We start from the raw sequence: 26972 nt of genomic DNA, 5'->3' as shown, positions 1-26972 counted from the left end.
CCGGTTCGAGTCCCGGCTGCTCCAATTCCAATGCAGCTTCCTGTTAATGCACTGAGGAAAGCAGTGGAGGACGGCCCAAGTCCTTGGGCTCCTGCACCCACACTGGAGACACAGAAGAAGCTCCTGGCTCCTGACTTTGGATCGGTCCCAGCTCTAGCTATTGCAGCCATTTGGGGAGTGAACCAATGGATGGCAGATCTCTGTCTCTCCCCTACTTTCTATCTCTGTAACTCTGCTTTTCAAATAAATAATCATAAAAACAAACAAAAACCCTCAAAAACTGCTAATAGTGAAAGTCACCAGTAGATTTAGACTACAAGAGGAAAAGCACTAGTTAGAAACTTGCAAGGAAAGAAGCTTACTCGCTGACTTACTCCTCCAGAGACAACGAGCCTGTCCCGTAATCATGGAGGATAAATCAACACCCACCTGAGAGGACCGAGCATGAAAACTCCCATTAGGAGGCAACTTTATCCTCAGCAGGTGACACTGTAGGGCCAGCTTTCTCCAGACAGGTTGGCACAGAAGTGCCATATGGGCCCGGCTTGTCTCCCCAACTCCAGGTCACCAGCACTGCACCAAAAGGAGCAGGCTAGTCTGATGGAAATAATTAGGAAGCAGGAGAGCAAAAATTCATCTTTAAGAGTACTGGCTCCCTGCAACAGCCACTACACCAACCTCAGTTTCATTGACTACTGTAATCATTAGCCTGTCTCAATTAAAAAAAAATCTGAAATGGCTGCTAACAAATTTAGTCTCTATCTATGGCAGCTAGAAGCTATCCATTACATCCAGAAGTCCTCCTTGGGCTCTTATTACTGGTCTTCACGTATTGCATTTTCAGCTCTTACTAATCTGGCGGTCATTCTCCCCTGTTCTGACTGATCTACAGGTTTTTGATGCCCTTGCTAAGGATGCTCCCCAGACAGAACACCATACTACACACACACACACACACACACACGCACCCCTACCTGGGCAGGCCAGCACTGTACATCTCAGTTATGGACTCAGACTGCCTTTGCCCATCTGACAGGATCACATCTTATTGTTGAACTGTTTTCACGTGTATCCTTTTAAAAAACGTTTTTCTTCATAGCTACACATTCCTTACTTCAGTAGACATAATTACTTTGCTTGCAGGTTGGAAGGGATCAGGCATTTCTCTATTCCTAGCATTGTGTCCATGGATATAAATGAAATTACTAAATAACTCCATAATTGAATGACCGACAAGTTTGATGAGGCTCATTCTGGGGATGATTCATAATCTAAAGATGGAAGATAATCATGCTGTAATAGGAGGTCTGCTCTTTCATCCACATGACCAGTGCGTAATGGTGTGCAGAAGAGTGCACACTCGATGGTGAGACCGCAGAGAAGGAGATTTCCATACACACACAAAAGTGGAGGGAAACATGATGGATGGGCACATCCACTTCTTTTAGGAAACTCTTCCCGAGAGAACTGATATAGGCAAAAGTTGTTCTGCCCAGATGAATCACGCCCAGCCTGCCAGATCTTCCTAGGTGCTGGAATGCCACCTCCCGGGGAAGTCTTTCCCAGGAGTTATTTCCTCTGCCCTTTTCCTGTGGTTTGTCCCCTCAGAAACTCCTGCTGAAATCTGACAGTCATTGTGGCAGTATGAGACAGGGCCTTTGAGAGGTGATTAGGCTCTTCGAAGGGAAGAATGTCTTTCTCAGGGGACTGGGTAGCTACCAGAGAGTGCCGGGTACAGAGGGTGGTCAGCCTTGCATTTCACCTCCGAGCAGGGCTGTGTTCTTCCACTTATCTGCCAGGACATGGGCAGGAGGAGGCACCCACGAGAGGCTGTGCTCTTAGACTTCCAGGGTTCCAGAACCTGGGATCCCTTCCCCAAATCCCTTCCTGCATAAATTACTCGATCTCAGGAATTCAGGTACAACAACACAAGATGGGCTCAGACAACTCTCAAACTCCTCTCTTGTTTTTCACATGGCTGTAAATACGACCAGCCATTAAGGAGCAGAGGCCATCTTGTTAAATTATGTCACCCACCATCTACTGAACTCTGCTTTTCTTAAGGTGCACTAGTGAAAACCCTGCGACTCCATAAAGAACCTGTTCACTGTGCTAATTCTTTCCTATAAATGATACTTTAGGATCCCCTGGCAAGAAGGTAAGTCTTTTAAGTCCTATAACATTTCCTTTCAAAGTAAAGCAGCTCCAGGATAGTCTCGTGTCAAGCTGCCCATTTCCAATAATGGGGCCCAAGCAAAAGTAAGTAGGCAGTGGAGACTGAATCAAACTGGGAAGTCCCAAGAGAGAGAATACCCCACTTCACAAATATCCATTAAGTTGCAATTCAATTAAAGCATCTGAAAGGAATTCATAAGTATCAGCAGAGCCTGTAATTGCTTAATTAAGGATAGAGGCCCAGCAAACACAACCACAATAACAGCCTGATTCATTAGCACCTCTGTGATAGCAGAATGGGATTTCTCACTTAAACATACATTGGCTTTAATTGTGTAATTTGGTTAGGCACTGGTAATCCATGGGGATCCGGGAGAGGAGGGCGGTATTCCTGTCCACCTTCCCTCCCTTCCTCTCACCACGAGGTTTTTTTTTTGTCTATTGAAACAGGAAGGTGATGTTCCAATTAGGATTGACTGGAGAAGAGACACTGAAGAGAAAAAAGGAAAACTTCAAAGCATGCAGGGTGGAAGGACACACAGCTGAACCTTAAGTTTACGAAGCACAAACACGCCAACACGTCACAAATCCCAGACTCCTAGAAGCTTGCTTGCAGGGTGCAGTAAGGAAGGCTCATAATGCTGCCCCTCCCCCAGGAGAGAGAGCACTCTAGGCCCTAGGGGTGGCCTTGGGGACAGCCCCCACTCCCCAGCCTCTGAAGAAGAGTATGCTAGAGAGGACCAACGCAAGCCTCACACAGCTAGCTGCAGAGTGTACCTCGTAGAACGCTGGGGACCACGTGCAGCTGTTTTGCCCATGAACCCATTGTAGTTGTTTAACTCATGCACTACTTAACACTGTGCATTCTGGCCAGGTGGTGCAGGTTACTGACCGACTGGATGCCACTGGTCACTTCCATAAGTAACTCAAGTGTCTCTCACCATCAAACTTCTTGGGTGTTTTTTTATTTCTTTGGAATATAATGAATGCTGTGCCACGGTGCCCCTGTAGCGCGACACCTTCCTTGGCAGACTGTCGCTCCCAAGAGCAGCAATCATCAGAGAGAGAAAGAAAAAAAAAAAAAAACCCTGACAAATTCCGAAGGACAGACACAGGGAAGTCTACTTTTCTAGTCGTGTTTCATGTGACTCGGTAACTGGTTAATTATAAGTCACCTGCTGTGATCCACAAGGGAAACCCCTGCTAAGTGGCTGCCACACTCAAGGCAGTCTGGTGACTGGCAGGCCTCCTCATGCCCCCACCCCAGCTGCCTCAGTCTGGAACGCATCACACTGACTGGCGCATCACCTCTAAGAACACGGACATAAAGGCGGGGTGCACTCAGGGAGCTGGCAGAGGATTCCGGGTATCTGATATCAGACCCTTAAGGCTATTTGGCATTGAAGCCTCACATTCTTATTCTCTTCCAGTTCATAAGGAAGCAGTTGGCTTGCAGGTGCCACCTTGACACCTGCTATGCTTAGCCAACAGGACAACTTCCGAGCTGAGCCCTCAGCACGCCTCTGATACCCCAGAGCTAAGAAGGTAAATTCGAAATACGGAAACAAAATGTGAAGGTCATTCTAACAGGAAACACGCCAAGCCCACTAGTGTTATTAAATAAAAATACGAATTGGGGACCATGGGATTTGAAGATTTGAGCCTCCATCTCCCTTTAGACAAGGTCCCCAAAGAAAATGTGACACACATGACAAGTGGAAATAAATTAAAAATAAACACAGAGGGTAAATAAACTGCTTTTGTGCTAATGGGAGGCAACGCATAGGGCTCAGTAGACGTGGCCTGAGAAAAAAGGATGCTTTTAAACAAATGCAGGCTGCATGGGGAATCTTGGCTTCCCTGCTACCTCGGGACAAGCACTGACTGTGACTGCCTCCAAGACTGAAATAAGTATGCATGGGAGGAGGCCACAGCAGCAGGGACCTTGAGCAGTCTCTGCGCTGATGGTATAAGGTCACCTGCTCACCAGCCAAACCCAAACCAGGTGCTCAAAGACCAAAGGGCAAGAGCTTTCAGGAGGCGCTGACCTGTTAGCTACAGCTGACTTTGCGCAGCCCCACCTGCTAGCCCATCTGACCAAGCAATCACTCCACATACAGGGGTGCAGGAACCGTGACAGAGAGGCCAGCTGGCTCGGGCCAAATGCCACTCCCTATCAAGCTGCGGGGCCGTCTGCCCAAAAAAAGGCCACACAAAAATGGAAAGTGTCCACCCCACCTTGAACACACAGAGCTCCGAAGGCTGGGATTAATGAGAGCAACACATAAGGGACTGTTCAACAGTCCTCTAGACTTTCCCCTTGAGAATCACAACCCAAACTCGCTCCTCGCTGCAGAGACATCATTTGCAGCAGAAGGCCAGTGCTGCGTGGTGCAGAGAACAAACCTGAACCACGAGAGCCGACAGCCAGGTAAGCACTCCTGCAGCAGGAATGCCGGCTCTGCCTGCACTCACTCAGAGTGGCGGCTGGACGAGAGGGCTCTCCCCTCTAAGGACACGCCTCCACCCATGTTCTCATTCACCATCTTACCAGGTCACTGGCTCTGTGAACTATCCCCTGGCAGCCCTTCTTAGTTTTTTTTGGTTTCCCTAAGAATTCATACAAGTGCTTTGCAACATTTCAAAGCTCATATTCCCTATGATATTCTCTTACTCCATCTTTTTTATATCCTCATTTGCCAAGAAGATCTTGTTGAGTTTTACATTCTATAATTGGTATTCTGAAAACAATAGTTATACTGGAGAGCTTTCCCAACTGTACACGCCGCCTTCTTGATTCAAGTGAGATTCACAGTTTCTAAATGGATACAAGACGCCGACATTCTTGGAAAGTTAGCTTGACCCTTTGCTTTCTCTTTTCCACACTACTTCCCTGTTCTCTGCTACACGACTACTGTGTATTTCATAAGTTTGTTCCTTACTTCCCACATGTATACCCCAATCACCTGAATCTGCCTGCGTTTGACTCAACTCTAAATTGCGCCGAGAAAGGTCACAATGATTTGCTAATTGATAGTAATGTACTGTCACATCTCAGGGCTTACAAAGCTGGCCTTTTGCGTACAAGCGGACCCGGCTGACTCAGAAGTCTTTGCTTGTTGGCTTTCCGACCATTATGCGCTTTAGCATCATCCTCACACTGCGGTATTCCCACGGTCGTTATTCCTCCTAACCCTGTCCCTCACGCACTGGCACGCTTCTGACGATGACTGTTTGCTGAGGACTCCCCGACCTCCACGTTCGCTCAGCGTCCTTTGCTGAGCTCGAACACAGCCACATATACTCACATACTACGTTTCCCGATTTCCACCTGGAGGAGGAATCACCCCCTGGCCCTGCTACTTCGCCACCTTCTCCCCGATTCTATCCTCTCAGCGAGTGCTCGCATCTGACTTCCCTTGGGACTTGTCCCAAGACCCAGGACCGTCCTGCCTGTGGATTCTTTGTGACAAGGGTTTAGGATTTTGTGGAGTTCTTCGTCGTAAAGCCAAAGAGGGAAGAGCCAGGGACATTCTTTCCACTGAGCTTGTTAGTCAGAGGAAGGGTGGCACAGCTCCTCTTCGTGATTTATTCTCTTAGCCACTAAGTCAGAATCTCCCTGGAAGCGCCACAGCGGTGGGCACACACACAGCAGTTGCATTTCTGTTCCCTGGCCGAGAATCACTGTTACACCCAGATCTCTCCTTAACTCTCCTGTGGAATGGCCTGGCTGCTCTAGACTCATTTCCTTAAGCCCTGCCAGCCATCCTAAGAGGCAGGAAACAATCTCCACTTATAACTAACATTCAAACAGAGACATGAAGAGGATAAATCACCTCCCTGGAGTCACCTGCTTATACACAATAGAGCCGGGCCTGAAACTGCTATCTGTTTGTCTTCACTCACTGCAGTGTTCTGTTTCCCTGCCAGGTTTCTGAAGAAACTGAAAGATGCATAACATAGGAGCATACACTATGGCAGCAGACAAATGGAAAAGCTCATATTTTTATCATGTATTTGCTTTTGTGTAATTTATCTTACAGAACGTAAGTGAACCCAGGCAATGCCTTTTGAATTGCTAAGAGCAGAATAATGTCAAGTACACAAAGGAGCAGTTGAGATGAGTGATCAGATTCCTTGGGTCTGGTCTAGGCAGGCCGGCCCTGGCTTCTGCAGGAAGGCCTACGCTCTGAGCTTGCTCCACTCAGATTCTTTTGCCAGAACATCAATGTTTTCCTGCCCCTGTGGCCAAGCAGCCCAGAAGGAACAATACAGTTTCTTTCCTCACAGCTAAAGCCCCGTCTGCCTAACGGTTGCTTCTGTTTTCAGGTACACAGCAGAGGATGAGAAGAATACACACCTCTACCCAAGGGAAAGAGTGCAGCACTAAGAACCTCCTGAGGGACAGAAATCAAGAGAAAAGGACCCAAACGAATCCATGATGCCGCCATGCTTCGCCTCTGATTATGACAACTCAGTCGCAGGAACAAAAAGCAGAGCCCTCCAGTAACTGGACATGTTATGGTCCTGCCTTGCTAGGGATGTCCCCGAGCCTGGTGTCAGGAGCGCCACCAGAAAGCCTTTGCGGTGACCACTTGGTCCCTATGAGTGTGAGTTTCACAGTCACATACATGTTCACGGAGTGATTTATCTCACATAACTCAGTTCAGCCAGCCAGGGGGAGACGCGGGTCCAGACACAAAGCTTGTGGTCCACCAGGGAAGAGGGCTGCGGAATTCTGGTGGAGCAGAGTGAGCATGGAGGCCCCTGCCTCAGTGCCTGCCCCAGAACTCACAGAAGGAGTGCTGAGGCCATAGGACGACAGCATAAGGGGCAGTGTGCATTGGGGAGCACGTTGGGGCCTCTCCTTTGTGAGTAAATGAGTGCTTCTCTGTGGAGAGAGGAAAAGGACAGCCTTCTCCCCAAAGACCAGGGTGTCTGGGAAGTAGTAACTGTAATATCCCAGCTCACAGTAAAAGCACCTGCTGGGCTCCGAGGCCTACATCAATCACAGGGGAAGGAGGACAGGTGACCTCAGAGGAACAGGCAGGGGGACCACCACAAAGACTTACCCGCAAGCAAGAAGGTGATAAGGCAAGTTTCCTTTGGCAAGTAGAGTTTGAGCCGAGAACCGCTGAACACGTACTCCACCACGGCTTCGGAGCGGCCGGCTCGCTGCAGGAAGGGCAGGAACTGCTTGGCCTTTTGGGTGTCCTGATGGAGAATAGAGGAAAATCACCGACTGGGAAGGAATGGAACCCCCGTAACGGCCCCTATCTTCTCCAGGCCAAAACTCAGGCAGAGCACAGGAGGCTCAGCAGACAAACGCCTCAGACCAGACACCTCTGGAAACATAACACACGCGAGATAACCTTGGGAGTTGGGAGCGCCACAGAAGAGACGTGCTTAGACAGTTTTCGGGACACTCTCCTTGACTCGGCGCTTCCTCCTGTTCCAAGACTGAGAATTCGGCAGATAGATAAGCTAGAAAGGTGCTTGGAAAATGAGAATCTCACTGCTCTGGGACAAGAGGAGGTGTTCATCTTCCTCTAAGATAAAATTGAGGTCAGAAGTCAAATACTAACCCACCAGGGAGGTTAATTTACTCTTTAATTTTCATTTAAAAAGAGTGATGCCCGGACTGTATTATATCATACAGTTCCATAAAACCCTTCTGTAGGAAACAAATGTAGTTCATCTCCAATCTTAAATAGGTTATGTAAGAATCCAGGCTCACTGCTTCTTAACCTTGAGAAAAAGCACAGCCTTCCTCGGGCACCAGTACAGCAACTCCTGCTCTGTGTGCAATTCTGGGATGAGGCGGTACCTGGGGCAAACTGTGGCCACCCAGAAACAATGCTAACAGCGGGACATGCCCCACGGAGGCAACTTCCATGTCACATCAGCAAAGCTAACTATAGAAACAATGCAAACACATAAAACTGTGCAACACTTTTTTTAAAAACTTGTAATTCCTGCATCAACACAAACAAAGTCCACACATTCTCCCCTCAAGAACACCAAATGGTGGGCATTCTACCCCAGGGCTAGGGGTCTGCAAGCCCTTTCCTTCTCTCCTACCAACTAAACAGATGACAGAGGTAAGCAAACATCAAAACAGTACATGGCGCAGGCCGGGGGAACAGCAGTCAGTGACGGGGTGTCAGACTGCGGAAGTGCCAGGCCTGCCCGGAGAACCGGAACTTCCTCTTTAGAGGGCGTGTCCTGAACGCTCCTCCACCAGCAGTAGGCACTCAGCCAAGCCTTCTGTTCTGACTTTTCTCCTAGCAACTAGCTATTATATCTAAGTTAACGCACATGAGATAACAAAACTGTAACAAGCCATCAAGCATTGGAGAGTTGTCACAGCAGCCAATGGGGCTCCTCTCACTCAGAAGCAGTGAGGTATGCTGGGATGAAAACAGTATTTACAGTAATGAGATTCTCACAGCAAGGCAGGGAGAGCCATCCATTTGCAGTGTTGCTAACGGTATACTCCTAAAGGTGAGGCAACAATGAGATGTGGTGGGCTGGAAACTCCCACACAGAACACTGAAGCAACACATCTCTTACTGTACACAATTGGCAGGACAAAGCCCTTTCAGGTGGTTGGCTGAAGTCCAGAACAGTCAGGCAAGACAAATGCTCCATGGGAACGAAAGCCCCACCTGATTAAAATCCTTTTGCCACACTAGTCCAAATCTGGGACATTATTCATGAGCTGAGCCAGTAAGTCAACAACAATTATCAAATTGATTATCACAAATCAGGAGGCAACCTAACATGGCTGAAGACAGGGCCATTTCCCTCAATAATGGAGGAGTCTGTAAGTGGCAGAAATAGACGTTTGCTCGTCATTGTGTCTGGAGAAAAATGCTTATAGGAAGGACAATGTGTGTGCACCCACACCGGGGCACACCTTTAACGTTAACAGTAATGAGGAAGTATCGGCAGGCACTCTTCCCTTACCTACTTTATGAACAGAGATCCCTACTCAGAATAATCAAGTAGAACCAAAGGAACTTTGCTGCAGTAAAAATCAACAAACAGTCCTCAGTCCTAAGCCTAACTCACAGCTCAATAATCCTATTCCCAAAATGACCTACAGGAAGATAACAAATATAACGACATGCCATCGATATGGCAAAGACTTTTTAGAAGTAGCATCAAACTATGAAAACTGAAGGCAAGAAAGCAAATTTTTTTAAAGCCTACGAGATTGGCCACATTTATTTCAAGCCACAAAATTGTAACACCCAACATGGACGGCCCTTTCTTCTAGCATCAAGTGTTCAAAGGCTTAGATGAGAAGATTTGCCTGTGGACTATCCTTGAAGAGATGGACATTTTATCCAAGTGGATAGATTTTGAAAATGAAAAGTTCTTAAAAAGTCAACTAAATTGACTGTAATAACCAAGAGATTTTGTCAACTCTCAAACCTCAGTCATAGCCACATAACAGTGTCTGTCTTTCCTTGTCATCAAGTACTTTTTTCTGGGCATGTTTCAACACAAAAATTCTTCCAAAGTTTGGTATTTTTTGGTGGCTTAAATGAAAAGATTGGGAAGAATAATGGACAAGTTTTCCTAGGTGATGTAGCAGTAAATCATTCCCTATTGAGTTATGGAAATTATTTATCTTTGGAATTCTGATTAATTAGCACATAACAGCACACAGCTAAGTAATCCGCCATCAAAAGAGCTGTGCAAGTACAGTGTTGTGCTTCAGCCTTTTATATTCATGTCTAGGGTCATTAGGAAAAACCTAAGTAAAAGGTAAAGAAGAAAAAACTTGGGGGCTGGCATTGTGGCACAGCAGGTTAAGCCTCCACTTGTAACGCCAGCATCCCATATGGGCACCGGACTCCTAGCTGCTCCACTTCCCATCCAGCTCCCTGTTAATGTGCCTGGGAAAGCAGCAGAGAAGATGCCCCAAGAGCTTGGGCTCTACACCCACAAGGGCAACCTGGCTTCAGCCTGGTGCAGCCCCGGCTAATGTGGCCATGTAGGGAGTCAACCAGCACAAGGAAGATCTCTCTCTCTCTCTCTGTAACTCTGCTTTTCAAATAAAAAAAAAAAATTAAAAAAAAGAGGAAGAAGAAGAACGAACTTACTGTGAGGAACAAATTATAATGGAGAACAATTTAGGCCCCAAGGAGAAACTGAAGATGCCAGATGGATCTTAAGGACAGTCAAGTGATTAAGTTCAAAAGATGTCATTAACGTGACACTTCCATCACTCCTCCAATCACCCTGAAGCACTAGCTGGGCTTTTGTGAAATTTTAGAGATTCCTTAAAGAATCCGTAATCCCAAAATGTATTTTTAAAATTAAAGATTGAAGCCCTCAAATCTACAGAGCTCACAACACTGAGACTTGTTGCAACAAATCATTTCAAGGTAACAATCAAATGCTTCTGCTTAGAAGTACAAATGCAGATTCTCACCCTGGGTTTCCTACGCTGCAGCTTATTTAAGGCCTGGCAATCTGTGCCATTCCTGATGCTACACAGACTCACAGCTCTGTAAATCTAAGCAGATAACTTAGGTGAGGTTTTTCTGTCGTATACTAATATTCCCCTCCAATGATGTAAACAATCAAGAGGAAATGTATTTCTGTATAGAGAAGTCTTCCTTTCATTACACTGATAGTTTTTATATTACCTGTGCTCTATAACAATCCACACTTGTACATACGTATTTTCCTGTACACTCTTAGAAAAGGTAATTTAAGGATGCATTAGCTACATTTAACCTGCTATTGTGGATGGCATCTCTTTAAGGAATGTTTCTGCCTCCTCAATGCACCTTGAAATTGAGAAAGTAATGATGCAACAAATGTGCCTGGGGTGACTTCATTCCAAAGGATGTTAATATCTATATTTCAAACTTAGGGAACAGGGTTTTGAATGACCACCCTCACGAAAGGCAGGATATTCCTTAGAGAGAGGCAAGGGTTATAAAGATGTCTTAATTATACACTCCCACTCATCTCCCACTTCTGGCTTGTCAGGCCAAGCCAATTCAAAACGGGAGTACATGTGTCGATGGCTGCAAGAATGCCCCATTTGGCAGTTCCACTGCAAGTTCTCTCTACAAAGTACCTTGCTATGTATGCAGCAGCATGTTTAAAATAATCTAATTCAATGAATTACCAGCTTTGGGAGAGTACAGAAGTTAGGTGGGTGAACAGAGGAGCAAATGAAGTAGAATCCTTGTACAACAAGCACAGAGAAGGTTATCAGAGAGAACATGACAGTGGTGGCCCTGCCAACTGTCTCCTAGACCAGGACTCACAGAAATCAAACCTTCGTGAAGTCTGCAACCATTTCAGGGTGTCAATTACAAACTATTATCAAAGTACTATGTAGGGTTAATAATATTGTGGCTTCATAAATAAAGGCCCTCCTGGTGGACAGCTTCGTCCCTGGAGCTCATGCGGCCCTCCTACTGACCCCTGCATGCTGGCCTGCTTGTGTTCGCTTCATGGAGACCATGGGTATTCCCTTCATATCCACTCTGGGATCATCTACTAGACAATCCCTGACACCTGCTCTCCTGGTTTCTTCTTCTTTTTTTTTTTTTTTTTTAAAAAAAAAGGATCCTACAGGCAGTGTGGACAGTGAGAGAGACAGAGAGAAAGGTCTTCCTTTACCGTTGGTTCACCCTCCAATGGCTGCTGCAGCTGGTGCACCGCGCTGATCCGAAGCTAGGAGCCAGGTGCTTCTCCTGGTCTCCCATGGGGTGCAGGGCCCAAGCACCTGGGCCATCCTCCACTGCTCTCCCAGGACAGAATCTGGCGCCCCGACCGGGACTGGAACCCGGTGTACCGGCGCTGCAGGCAGAGGATTAACCTATTGTGCTGTGGTGCTGGCCAAAAATCCTATTCTTAATTCATAGAGAAAATGTCTTATCTCACTGAGGTCAGGTAACTAGATACAGAATTGCTTCTGTGGTTTTATCCTACACATGAGTACTTGGAATCAATAGATAAACTCTTTTTATTATTCATCAGCATACCAATATACTCTTTTTGATAACAACCAATGCTTAGGTAAGATATGAAGAAAATTTATGAAAATTAATTGCAACCACTAAAGGATATATGCATGAGATCCTGGTGTCAAAATATCAACCAATAAGTAGAAAATGTTTATGGCCCAGGTTAACCCATTATGTCCTACTATCTTATATACAGAAACCCATACAGGCCAGTGCTGTAGTGCGGTGGCTAAACCTCCACCTGGGACACGGGCATCCCATATGGGCACTGGTTAGTCCCAGCTGCTCCTCTTGCGATCCAGCTCTCTGCTATGGCCTTGGAAAGCAGTAGAAGATGGTGCTTGGGTTCCTGCACCTATGTGGGAGACCTGGCTGAAGCTCCTGGCTTGGGATCAGCCCAGCTCCGGCTGTTCCAACCATTTGAGGAGTGAACCAGTGGATGAAAACCTCTCTCTGTCTCTCCCTTTCTCTGTCTATAATTCTCTCTCTCAAATAAATAATAAATAAATAAAATCCTTAAAAATACCAGCACAAATTGAGCAACGTATATAAAACTTATGCTAAATTTGCACCTGTGTCAATTTCGTTGACATATTCACCTAATTGCAAACATGGAACTTGATGGGTTAGCACACGCAGAGTATACCTTCCAATTATCTGGAAGTCAAATATGGTCTAACATCATGTGCTTTATTCAAACTGTAAGCATTCAATTTACATTAAATAAAGCAAATAAGAAAGTTGTTAAACATATGTTCAGTTTTAAATTCCCTTTAGACAAGACATCAGGAAAAGCCATTTAGACCTTTAAAAACTCTGCTTTATTTTTTTTCCAAGAACCAATGACAAATATTTATGGGAATACAATAATAAACATTCTCAGAATCAAGACATGAGAATGTTTTAAAAAACAATTTATAAACGTTACGGCCTTGAGAATATGGAATAAAGCACACTAACCAGAATCTACACCATGGACCTCAATTACAAGGCCAGGATTAACTCCAGCTTTGATACACTATTCCTTCTGTAAAAGCTTTAGATCGATTTTTATTGCTTCCAAAGCCTCCATAGGCAAGAGGTAAGGATTTATTATAGAACCAGAAAATGGTCTGAGAGATAATTAAAACAAAATGTGCGGAGTAAAGAATTTAAAAGACGTCTGATGAAGCACAAGTTTCCATTTCATGGGCAAATCAAGAACTCAGGGGCAAGGAAATTGAAGTCATGCAAAACTGTGCCCCACCCCCGACAGGAACGCCCTTCAGAAAAGGCCAGAAAACTGTCAGTGAGCAAACCAGGGCATCAACAGAAAAAACAGAAGTCAAACCCAACACCAGAGTAGATCCAACAAAACCCAAGTGAAAGTTTTATTACGTCTTAGTGTTTTTAAAGGCATACATTTTAAAAATTATCTCACTCTGCGAGTGAGATGAAAGAATAGGGCCATCAAAGAAGGAGGTACCTTTCTCTGAAGGGAGGAGAGAACTTCCACTTTGACTATGACCCTGTCGGAGTAAGATCGAAGTTGGTGAACTCAAAAGGCTTCCAGAGCCTTGGCAACTCATGACTAGAGCCTAGGGAGATTACTGATGCCATAAACAAGAGTGTCAAATTGTGAAGTCAACAACAGGAGTCACTGTGTACTTACTTCTCATGTGGGATCTGTCCTTAATGTGTTGTCCAATGTGAAGTAATGCTATAACTAGTACTGAAACAGTGTTTTACACTTTGTGTTTCTGTGTGGGTGCAAACTGATGAAATCTTTACTTAATATATACTAAATCGATCTTCTGTATATAAAGAGAATTGAAAATGAATCTTGATGTGAATGGAATGGGAGAGGGAGTGGGAGAGGCTTGCTGCTGATGTACCAAGGGATGGTAGGTAATGGCCCAAGTACTTGGGCTCCAATCACCAGGGTGGAGACCCAGATGGAGCTCCAGGCTATTTCAGGCAATTGGGAAGTAAATCAGCAGATGGAAGATGGAGAACATGCTCCCCTTTTCTTTATTGCTCTGCCTTTCAAATAAATAAATTTTTAAATTATATATATATATATATATATATAATTCAAATTTGCAAAGAAAATAATAACAGATTCTGATTTAGCTGAAGTAATCAATGTTGCAACCCAACAATTTCAAGCGCAACGTGAACAACTCCAATGTCCAACAGACAGTGGATAAAGCATCCTTTTAAAGAACATTCATTTCCTTATTTGAAAGGCAGAGGGAATGAGAGAGAGGGAAAGACCTGGTTCACTCCCCAAATGTCTACAACAGCCAGTTCTGGGCCAAGTGAAAGTCAAGAGCCAGGGGTCACCCATGTGGGTGGCAGTAGTTATTTTCTAGTTGGTCCATGATCAGCTACTTTCCCAAGTGCATAAGCAGCAAGCTGAATTGGAAGTGGAACACTCTCATGCGGGATACTAGTGCTGTAAGCTGGGGCTTGATCCACCGTGTGCCACAATGCCAGCCTTGGCTAAAGCAATTTAACACAGCAGTTGACCATATTCATTCATCACGACATATTTGATAAGCACTTACTGTGTGCCTGACACTGTCTTGGGCACTAACTGAATAGTTAGGAATAATACAGAAGATTCTTGCCCTGACAACAGCTCAAAACACTTAAAAAAAAAAAAAAAAAAAAGAAAGAAAAATGGAAAGAAAAAGCAAAAAAGGGAGTAAAAAGTATGACATATACTCGTGAATAGATGCGTGAGTGTCAGCAAAGAACTATTATTGGTGGCAGTGAAAATGAATTTTCTTTTTTTAAAATTTTTATTATTATTATTTTTTGACAGGCAGAGTTAGACAGTGAGAGAGAGACAGAGAGAAAGGTCTTCCTTCCGTTGGTTCACCTCCCAAATGGCCGTTGCGGCCGGCGCTGCGCCGATCCAAAGCCAGGAGCCAGGTGCTTCTTCCTGGTCTCCCATGCAGGTGCAGGGCCCAAGAACTTGGGCCATCCTCCACTGCCTTCCCGGGCCACAGCAGAGAGCTGGACTGGAAGAGGAGCAACTGGGACAGAATCCGGCACCCCAACCGGGACTAGAACCTGGGGTGCCGGCGCCACAGGCGGGGGATTAGCCAAGTGAGCCGCGGAGCTGGCCGAATTTTATTTTCTATTGATGCATTTAATAACTAATACAAATGAAAATTTGTGTAAGTAAAATACTGAATTTTTGTTTTTAGAAGAAGAAAATACATTAATATGTAAAGCTGAGTTAGCTTTGCCAAGGTAAACTTACCAATTATTTAGGTAAAAATTGCCCCTTCAGTATTTACAATCAGCATTCAACATTATCTACTTTGAATTAGCTCTCTCTAACTCTTCTATATATTTTGCAACAAATAAATGTTATTGACCCTGTAATAGACTATACATTGATGTGGAAAATACCCTGCATTGTACGTAGATCTGAAAATGCCCCATGATTCCATTGAAAATTGATCTAAGCACAGTGCTTATTTTAAAGGTGTTTCTGACATCAAAGTAAGTGGCCCTTTTCTTAGAAGTAACTAACAGATTATTATGATTCAGAAGCTGAAAAGTATCTGGACAGTAAGTAGAAAACAAACAATCCAAAAAACCATACATTAGCATGATAATAGGCTTAAGCAATAATAAAACTGTTCTTACTGAAAAAGATCTTTAAAGCAGTTAGAAATGCAGTGTTCTAGATCTATTTGGAAATTCTGATTCTTCCTAGGGCAAAATATAGAATCACCCCCATCTCTATCCTGTGGCTTTACAGTTTTAGTGTGACGTAAACATGTGTGGATATTGTATTGGGGTGACAAGGTAACCCAAACTCTGAAGAAGGGCAGGCAGTGGGGGTAGTCTTGCTCCCTTGATTTTGCACTTGCTGATAAAACTGGTAACTTCTCATGTTATTTAATACATGCACAGTACTTTTCATTACTAGTTTCTAAACTCCTAAGAAAGAGCTTTTTAAAACAACAGAACAAAGCAAAACTCTCTACAGTGCCTGGTTCAGATTTGACTTGCCTAGTGGGGACAAATGGGGAACAGTACCTGGAAGAAAAGACACACTGGACGAAGAGGAAGGCATTATCAGAGGGGAGATGACAACATTCCAAAAATGATAAATGTTCAAGTGCCAATGAACAGTGGAGTCAGAGTCTGAGAATCTTCCATACATGAGTGGATGAGTTTGATATAAAAGAAAATAAATATGCAGTAATGCATAATGAATAAAAATACAAATCTCCCTCCAAATTAGAACCCTTGTAAAGGCTTGTATTCTCAGGTACTACCAAATCCTATAGTTTCATCAAGAATTCTCTAACTTCTTGAGAACATTATTTCCTTAAAGAGCTGAGGCACAAAACAACCTAGGGCATTCCAAAGCAGCCCTAAATCCTAACTCAAGAATATTTGGATGTCAACACTGCAAGGAGTGCCCCAAATTTCATATAACATATTCTGTAGGGAATATTTCGGAAACATGCTAAATAAAGGCTTAAAACACAAGTAAGCAGAATGTCTATGCTAGTAAAATGACTTACATTGAGATGTTTACATAAGCAATAGCCACAGGACAAAATAAGTTCAACTGAGGGCTAAGTAGTATTATGATGGTGAAGTGCAGAGAGAAAGCTGTGGCTATGTAGAAATATCTCAAGTTTTATCACATCACTCTGCAGCCATGGGACAAATTAGACAACCCAACCACACACCTAAACCCGGGACTCATGAGTGTTACTGACTGCCTTCAAAACATCCTCACATTCATTTAGCTTAGCTTGTAATGGGTTCATTTAACCAACTTGGACCCATGAAACAGAATTAACAGGGGAATACCCACATGTACCCAAAGAATGGGAAAGAGAATATAAGAGCGAGAACCAACTATAGCAGAGTCCATCCTCAAAGGCAACTCTCTTAGGAAAAAATACCATTTGGTTGGGAAAAATGCTGGCTCCTGGACTCTCCCAGTCTCTTTTTCCCCTTCTTTCAACAAAGAAGAAAGGTTCTTGCTCAGTCCACCTGAATGAAAGCTGGGGCTCTGTTGCTAAGGAGAACTCATTTGCATGCATTCCTATGTGAAGCCATAGTTCAACAAGGAATTAGAAGGAAATGAGAAAAAACCTGCAGCAGAATTCATAGCTGTGACATATTAAGGTTTCCTATTTCCCCCTTCCTTCTGCAACTGCTTCCACTATTTAAGATATTTTCAAAAAGATGAAATCAAGATTCTTATACAAATCTAAATGAATGTGTATGAAAAATTTTACTTTAAGCCACTAACTGAAGGGAGAAACAGAACGATGCAAAGGAGACTCTGAAGAACAGACATTTATAGGTCATGAGGAATGATGGGAATTTGCTCGAGACGCTAAGTAGTAGAGTAAAAATATCAAATCTGAAATAATTTCTCTTACAGGGTAGGAAATCAATTGTATCTCCAAAGGACCACACTTCTGTAGGAATCATTGCATACCATTAGCCCTGCCCAATGACATTCTCCCTCTACCAAGGAACAAAACAGCCCCACCAACACAAAGGGGTCAGAGTGCCTTTGGGATCACACAACCCCAAAGGGTTTCCAGTGCCACATCCAGCATTTTACTGGAAGCATATCCAAATAATGTTCTTGTACATTTCAGGGTCTGAATAATTTGACTCCCTACTAAAGAAGTGAGAGACCAGGATCTAAATTTGGTGCTCTATAAGCTTACACAAAGACCAGCTCAGCCAAAAGGCAGTTCCAGTCTGTAAAAGGTGGCGCTCACGTACAACTCCCACTAACTGTGGCAGATGTCAAACGCAAAATGCACACTGGTGCGGCAGAATGACGCCCCTGTGACGCCAGCATCCCATATCCAGATCCCCACTCATGGGCCTGGGAAAGTCCACAGCCAATGGCCCAAGCGCTTGGGCTCCTGCCACTCACACAGGAGACCTGTGAATCAGTGGATGAAAGACCTCTGACTCCCTCTCTCCCTCTCACAACTCTGCCTTTCAAATAAAGAAAATAAATCGTTAACAAAAATTGCAATCTTGAAAAACGTACCGTGGAAATCATAAATGTTTTCCGATTTACTCAGAAAGACAGTGAGAGACATCCCTGCAGGTTGGCGAGTTTGAATAGGAGAGCTACCCAAACAAGGACTGGTCATAGTAGTGGGGCGGCTGAAAGGAACTATGGATGTAAAATAGGAAAGTGAGGGTGAGAGCCATAAGCTGAAGCAAGCTGTCTGGCATGATCGCAGTGTTCTAAGCAACATCTGACTCTCCTGCAAAGACAGGTTTTGAGAAGAGAGAGAGAGAGAGAGAAGAGAGAGAGAGAAGAAAGAGGCTCCCCCTCCCCACAGCCTAGGAGAACTTTCCAAGGCTGCAGCCATTCCGGCTCCTGAAGCGCTGCACAGCCCTGCATGGTTCTCTGCAGCAAGAATGCAAGTCGATTACAGGCAGGCATGCTCCAGTGCAAAGGTGCACAGGAAACTGAGAAGACAAAGCAGTTCCTCCTCCTCAAGGCAACAACCCGAGCTAGCAATAGTGAGAGCTGCACAGACGCAAAAAAATCAATCTCAAGAACCATCAACCAGGCTTCTCTGCAAGAGGCCAATGCCACCTACAGAACACACAGTGCTTGTGCTACAGAACGAGTTGGGACCTTCCAGAGTTCCTTCATGATTTTCCCGGGGCAATGAATGCACAGGCCAGAGGCTAGTGTGTGACTGAAGCTCCAGTGCTTAGCAATCCCACCACGTCAAAGAGACCAAGGCCTTGACCTTTGGCCGTGTGTACAGTAACTCAGCCTGCAGTTAGCAATACAAAGACACTAGAATCTGATGCAGGAGACAGAGAGAAGGAGGGGCTATCAGGAAAACAAAACCCAAGGAACATTTGTGCCACCAAATGCCAGCGACTGGAGAGAACAGAAGGTGACTGAGAAGAACTGCAGTCTTACAAGAAGAAAACTAAGTGGGCCAGAGGACATGTAAGGGAACCTGCCACCTAACACACAGAGTCCCTGGATGAGTCCCTGTTACCTTCTGGGGACTTATGGGACCAGACACTTTTTTCTTAAATTTTCTTTGGCCAGAAAGATTATCTCCGCCCCTTCAATGGAGACACAATTGAATGAGAAACGAAGGAGATGTACCTTCTGTAAAAGTCCTCAGGCCTCTTAAGAACAGGACTGCCTGCCACATCTCCTGGGACTGAGGACAGTGCTATTACAGTTCAGGAAGGCACAGAACAACCAGAAACTGAAGGGCGATGTCAGGAGAGGCTTGAGAAAATCCTTTTCCCCCCTTTTTCCACCCGACCATCTATGTAAAGGGAGACGCCTATCATTCATATGTGCAAGATTCTCACCAGTCCACTCTAACTGTCCATATCATGAGGAGCCGCGATCCAAAAGTCTGACTCCTCCTACCCACGCACCCTCCATAGCTAAGTCCTCAGATCATGCCAGGATCATGTCTCAGTCACTGAGACAAGGCAATAATAAAGTTCATTCAAACATGAGCAAGAGACCAAGTCACAAAGCAATAAGTGTCCAAGTGAGCAAACAAAGAGCAAAGAAGACCTGCCAATGAGCAGGGTCAACAACAGGAAGTGGAACCGAGGAGTTGTCAGGACTAAACGACGTGACGAGGCAGCCGATATCCAGACAAAGACATCCTGGTAATCTACCCTGTTCTGGGAATTTTTAGAAATCTGACTAGAGAGAATGCCAATCTAGGCTCTAGCCACTCATTATGCTGTCAACAAACAACATCCCAAGCTACACATCAAGGAGAGCAGTGATGACAGGAAAGGGAGGAAAGCTCAAATATTCACCAGGATGCAGGCAGGACCACTCGCTCAAACGGAAGGGGAAGGAGGGGTGAAGGCAAAACAAGAATCAGGCTTGCAGTGCTGGCTGCAAGTGGAGGCGTGGGGAGCTCTCTCACTCACCTTGGAGCCATAATTGATTTGTCTGATCTGCCAGAACAACAGTTAGCCATGCACCAGCCCCATTTTATTGCGTGTTTTACACTCCGCGTCTGCAGGAGATCGTATTTATTACAGAGTGGGCTACAGGAAAAACAATAATAAACCTGAGATAAAGAACAGCCTTATATCCCACTGTCACCTACATTCCAACTTTTTCTTTGAAGGCACTGGGGGTAAGGTGGGAAAGTTGAAACTGAATGAAAACGGAGGGGTAGGGGCTGGCGCTTTGTCATGGTAGGTTAAACCTCTGCCTGGAGTGCCAACATTCCATATGAGCACCAGTTAGATTCCTGGGCTGCTGTCTTCTGGTCCAACTCCCTGCTAATGGCCTGGGAAAGCAGTGAAAGATGGCCCAAGTGCCTGGGCCCTTGCACCCACGGGGGAGACCTGGAAGAAGCTCCTGACTCCTGGCTTTGGATCCAAATTACCGCTATTGACCTGGGAAGAGCAGTGGAAGACGGCCCAAGTATTTGGTCCCTGCCACCCAGGTAGCAGACCCAGATGAAGCTCCTGGCTTCAGCCTGGCTTAGCCCTGACCATTGAGGCTGTCTGGGGAGTGAGCCAGAAGACAGAAGATCTTTCTTTCTCTGTTTCTTCTTCTCTCTCTGTAGCTCTGACTTTCAAATAAATAAATAAATCTTGTGCACGTGTGTGTGTGTGTGTGTGTGTGTACCCGCACATACACCCACTCCCACACCCCCTGCAGTAAAGGCTGTGTAACAGACACATGTTTATCTTCCGGTAAGCCTTGTGCTATTTGCCTGTCTGACCCCACACACCTACCTATGCAGCAGACAGCTAAATCACCAGCATTCTTCAGACGATACAAAATCAATACATTTCACTTAAATGGCACAAGGGCACCCAAAACACACACTCCCTCCATCCCTCCCTCTCTCTCTTAACTCCACAATAGGGAGAAGGGAAGGTGAGAAGGGGAAAGAGACAAACCTCCTCAATTACGGAGGACACACACACACACACACACACATACAAAATTCCAATGTTAGCTGAACAATTTGTGATTGAGGCAGACAAGGTCGTATCTGACATCAGTCTTCCACTTTTTAAGTTTTCTTCTTATGCAGAAACTGAGCGAAATTTTACTGGTACTTATTTTTAGATAACTTCAGAGTAAAGCAATTCCCCAGTATGCAAACAGAGAAGAGAATAAAGATAGGTACGAAAACATAGCTACAGTTTAAGGGGATAGCTGGTAGGATCAGAACAAGAAAAAAAATACACATTTTCACATGACCTTCTGATATTCACAGCAAAATCCAAGAAATAAGGAAGAATGGAAATTACCAAGAGAGGGGACAGCATACAATTCACAGGTTTGTCAATAATGAATTTTAGGACACCACGTGCAAGTTGGTACGGGTTCAGCACGCACCCCTGAAGGGGTATCTCTAATTCAAAGAACGTGAACTTGAACGGCTAAATGAGAACACCTATCCCCAAGGTCTAATTCAGCTTCTGGGAGACAGTGGGCCTCACATAAGCCCTGGGAGGTGCATATGTAGTGGAGCTTCTGATGTGTTTACCAACAGTAGTATTAATAACTTTCTCCCCTGCAGGTGAACAGTGAAAAACTATGCTGTGATCACCTCAACATAATTACCAAGAGAATATTAAGGAAAATATTATTTAGAATGCCATAAGCACATATGTATAGAAATAGCATATATGCAAAGAAAAACTCAGCAGGGTAAGCCACAGAGAAAATAGCCCAAAGGGCATGGCTCTAGGTAAGTTAACAATGAGCCTTAGCAGACACACCATAGTCACCTGGGGCTCAAAGACCACGAACAATAGGTTTCGGGACTACTCAGGATTCTAAGCTATGAAGAATACATATCACGGAGGCTGCAGCTTCTTGACTGGAGTCCAATTAATGTGATAAAAGTAACACTGTTTAACTTATAATCTGTACTGACTGGCTAAAGAGAAAGAAAAGCTCACCAGAGTCCCATTGCTTAAAATGAACAGGGCACCACTACAGCTAGGCAAGGGTGAGCTGGCCAGACACATTGGTAACAAGCAATCACCAGACACAACCGAAAAAGACTCAGCCAGTCCTGGAAACACACCACCACTGGAAGATAATGCACTCCAATCCATCATGTTGCAGGATGGGCGGAGCTCTGGAAGCTTGTCTGTACCAGCACCATCTTCAGACAGCCAAATTCCCTGAGTGTCCACGATTTACCAAACCTTCCTCCTCCATTGTCCAGAGGGTTCTGTGGTCCTGCTAAACTCCTGAGACCCTCCTTAACCATCAGTGACAATGGCAGCTGAAATAAGACAGAGTGGGTCTCAGTAGGGTGCATCCCCTGGCTGCCTGACCAAAATCCAGCCTCTAGCTGGGCTTCTCACGGAAGCTGGTGCTGCCTGACATTGCACTTGTCTCTTCCTCCCACCTGAAGGGAGGGGCTTCACCAGTTTTTTTACTGTTACATTCTCAACGCATCGAACAGTTCCTGCTACAGAGTAAGTACTCATTAACATGTGCGGATAAATGAATAGACTCATCCAACAAATAAAGAGATCTATTTGGCCTAAAAAAATGTAAACATCTTTTAGACGGAGCCTTTTAAGAGCTCAAAAATATCCGCATCATCGATCGTTCTGTATTATCTGTTATCTCAAAATATGTTCCCACATTCCACAATTCTCTACCAACCGCAGGTAAGCAGAAGAAAAACAACTCTTTTGGAAATCTTACACCTTTTGGAAAGGTCTAATAGCTTCCACCACTATGACTTCCCAATCACTGCAAAAACTGAACAGAGATTTAAAAACGGGTAATTTTACTGCACACAACTGTAAAGAAATATTATAAGCTCATAATAATTAAAAGTGGAAAAGCAACACAGAGATAGTTCAGATAAAAAACAATGAGCTTTTGTATTCTGTTTTTCCCAAACACAAAACAGGACCCTATAGATGCATTAGGAGAATGCCATAGAAAAATTCCCATTAAGTGCTTCAAAAGCAGTGAGCTATGGAAAATCCATGTGATAGCCTCCTTCAGAGAATAAGCAAGCAGACCAGTTCGTGGAGTCTGAGCCACACTACTCACCCCAGATATGTCTGCAACACGGTGGATAGGCACTTCCTTCTTGCTGTGTAATCCTTTGCCATTCTTAATAGCTCTGTAAAGCAAGAGGAAAGACACCACTTAAAATAAACTCACAATGAAAAGAGGTAGGAAGGTGGGGAAAATGAGGGTGGAGTGGGGGTGGGGAGGCAACACTGTTGGTGATTGAGCACCACACAAGCCACATTGTCTGCTGCTGAGTAGCCAGTCCATCCAAGAGGACTTGGTGGTGGCGAGAAAATGGGGCTGCTCTTCTCCTAAGCCCAGGTACCAGTTCTGGCTGCCAGTGTACCTGGTAATCAGAGAGCTTCCTTACTTGTTTCCAAATTAAAGGCATTCTACCAGGCACAAAAGAAGAATCAGTTGGAAGAGCACACTCTTTAAGTAACAGAAGTAATAATGTTTCTTTCAGTCTTTAATCACATGAAGCATTTTAAATGCAAAATATGTAGCTAGTGTTCCAATTCTAATGGAAATAAGTTCCTCCCAGGTAAAAAGATAAGTTGCACTGAATGAAGCAATATTGTATAGAAAAGTCATTTAACAGTAGGGGAAAAAAAAACCACAAATGCCACATAACTGACATTAAGCCTCATTTTCAATCAGTCTCAGGTTGTAATAACAGGGGATTTAACAGGAGACGCTGAGACACTGGCACACATTTGACCACAGGTTGATTTGCTTCAGGATCTCCCATATCCTAATCCTTTGAGTGGTAGTTTCAGAGACAGAAACCTCAGCAGCACTGTGTGTGATCCAGAATTTCTATCAAGTTCCCGGCTGCTCCAACTTTCGATCCAGCTCTCTGCTATGGCTTGCGAAAGCACTAGAAGATGGCCCAAGTGCCTGCGCCCCTGTACTCAACTGGGAGAACTGGAAGAAGCTCCTGACTTCGGAGCAGCCCAGCGTCACAGCCATTTGGGGAGTGAACCATCGGATGAAAGACCCCTCCCTCCCTCCCTCCCTCCCTCCCTCCATCCATTCCTCCATCTCTCTCACAAAGATTTATTTATTTATTTGAAAGACAGAGTTACAGAGATACGTAGAGACAGAGAAAGAGGTCTTCCATCCTCTGGTTCACTCTCCAGATGGTTGCAATGGCTGGAGCTGCGCCAGTCCGAAGCCAGGGGCCAGGAGCTTCTTCTGGGTCTCCCACATGGGTGCAGGGGCACAAGGACTTGGGCCATCTTCTACTGCTTTCCCAGGCCACAGCAGAGAGCTGGATCGGAAGAGGAGCAGCCGGGACTGGAACCGGCGTCCATATGGGATACTGGTGCTTCAGGCCAGGTTTTTAACCCGCTGCACCACAGTGCTGGCCCTTCTCTCTCTGCCTTTCAAAAAAATAAATAAATATCTTTAAAAAAAAAAGAGCTTGAGCTTTAGAAACCACAAATAGGTCAGAATACTTCCCTTTACAATTTAGTACAGTGATTAATCAGCCAGGGGTCCCTTTTCCGGTCACTGTGGAGTGCTGATAACCCCAGGTGTGCCCAGGTAGGTTGCAATTTGCACACTATCAGTAGAGGAAAACAAAAGCCAGAAACTAAGAAATGATCCAAGTCCTCCACCTCCAGGGCTGTTTCCGCAGTCTCTTCTGCCATCCATAGGCTTGGCGGATTTTGACGCTGCCGCCAGACCAACGCCTCTGGGAAGCCCGGCAAACTCACTTCCACCCTGACTGCAGCTCCTTCCAGGCGAGGCCCCTGGGGGGCACAGAATGCCTACAGCCTTATGCTCCAACACCAAGGACAATCAAAATAAATGGATCTGTCCTCTACACAGACAGGTTCGTGTCACAGCACTGCTGAACGCTCGGCCTTTGTCAGGGCTCGAGAACCTCTCACACACCGCGGGGAGAGGGCAGGGCCTGCACCCTGAGAGCAAAGGTCCTCCAGGCAAGGTGGCGAGGTGTTAAACAGATTCTGCTTTCTTGCCGGCAGTTCTGTGCCACAAGCTGAAAGCCAGGCTGTAATAATCAATGCTGCCCATGCGACCAAGGCAGGTAGAGGGATGACATCCAAGGCTGACAAATGCCAAGAACAGTGTACATGTAACATTTACATCAACAGAATTCTTCAAACTGAAGTCAACCTTAAGAAAGGAAAACAAAACAAAACAAAACAAAACAAAAACAGAAACAACTTATTTATGCTCTACCTGGTTCCTAAAAAGCATATTATCAGAAACTTATATTCAGACATGCCTTTTGGAAAAACCTTCTTCAAAGACTTAATTTTTTTCACACTTTAACTTATGGGTTGTTAAATTAGATCAATTTCTGGCACATTCAAAAGGCAGCATGAAAGTAGCATTGTACCATCACATATAAACTGAGAAACAGTTCTTATTTTGTTGATTCTTAAAAGAGGGAAGCAAAATGGCAAGTGAAGAATAGGTAGTCCGCCGTTAAGTTCCAATAACGCCCACCTAGGAAGCCCTGGAGTTAAGCAGGCCACCAGGGGAGGCTACCACGCGGGTACACATGTGGCAGGGAGCCCAGGGGTCTGTCTCAGCTGTTCCTCCTCCCTTCTGCCCAGCTTGCTTCACTTCTTGACCCGTTCTGCTGCACACACGACCAGGTGACCCATCTCCAGAAAATCTGTGGCCACCAGGCACAAGGTTGATGCCACAGCAGGAGGATGCCCCTCAGAGAGGAAAGGAGAAAGGCCACGAGCAGCAGTCTTGCCACAGCTCACTACGTAAGAGGGTATAGGTCTCTGCTCCTGGACCATGAGGACACAACGTGACGGCCCAGGAAAAACACACGTGGGAAACACACGGCGGAGACCCAGCTGTGTGCTGCACTGCCCCACCCTTTCGCCGGGAAAGCTTTGTGGAGCTCTGTGCCTACAACACGGGTGGGGAGGCTCTGCATGGATTGCTTCCACAGACCTGCTCCGTGGGGCAGTCACTCTAGCCCTTCCCACACTGCCTCCTCTGCGGAGCCCAAACACACCTCTATATCCCCTTTCTTAAGCAGGGAATAAAGCTGCCAACTTGTACACTTCTGTTTGTCCTGCTTAATTGCCACTTCCTCACAAGGCAGTGGGGCAGGAAGACGAGGCAGTGGGGCTGGACACGCCTGCTCCTTTCAGAGCATCACCAAGGCACAGCAGGACAGACAGCAAACAGCTTCAGCGTCCACAATGGACAAAACCATCATTAACCAGGAAGTCAGGATGTGTCCCCACAGACGCACAGGGGCATGAACACAGCTTTCTAGAGGCCCAGGGCTGCTGGAGGCGACAGTGTGGAGATGGCCTCCACTTATGCCCCTGGAAAACAACTTTAAACACCAAGGTTCAAGTTCATGTGTACTAAGTGCTGCTGTCTTTCTTCTGGAACAGGGTGGGGAATGCCCAGGCATGAAATCATGTCCTGTGGCCACAGCAGATTTTTAAGTTGATAATTTGGTATGGCCTGCCAATGACAATATAAATATCCAAATGCAAATATTCCTGGGCAGATAAAAGGTTCTCCACCCCAGTTCTAGAAAATAAAAAGTTGGCTCAGACAGATAAGGACTTCCTTGCAGCAAATCATCCCAAGGCCTTAGCAGAGCAGGATTAAAATCTCAGCTCAGGGCCAGAGCTTGCTCTGAGGTCTTGGGACCCACACTCAGGCAGCCAAACTTCTCTGAGACACAAGTCTCAGCACTGCGGTACCAGCCCCTTCAGGGCCAGCACAGAGGACACAATCTTCACACCACTTCAAAG

The 26972-nt window shown here is 45.3% G+C and overlaps 1 protein-coding gene across 2 annotated transcripts in view; it reads right to left on the bottom strand.

Annotated features, from left to right (window-relative positions):
• Positions 1-26972, bottom strand: part of SND1 (staphylococcal nuclease and tudor domain containing 1) — a 407933-nt gene that overhangs the window by 141325 nt on the left and 239636 nt on the right. For both annotated transcript variants that reach the window (XM_002712078.6, XM_089328543.1), the window contains exons 14-15: positions 23239-23311; positions 7248-7389 (exon numbers count right to left, since the gene is read on the bottom strand). In XM_002712078.6, the coding sequence (XP_002712124.1) occupies positions 7248-7389; positions 23239-23311 (215 nt within the window). The remainder of the gene's footprint in view (positions 1-7247; positions 7390-23238; positions 23312-26972) is intronic.

Source organism: Oryctolagus cuniculus, chromosome 3, assembly GCF_051225735.1.
Source record: "Oryctolagus cuniculus isolate XC-2025 breed Fujian yellow rabbit chromosome 3, ASM5122573v1, whole genome shotgun sequence".
Classification (NCBI taxonomy): Eukaryota; Metazoa; Chordata; class Mammalia; order Lagomorpha; family Leporidae; genus Oryctolagus; species Oryctolagus cuniculus.
This window is presented reverse-complemented; position numbering and strand designations above follow the sequence as displayed.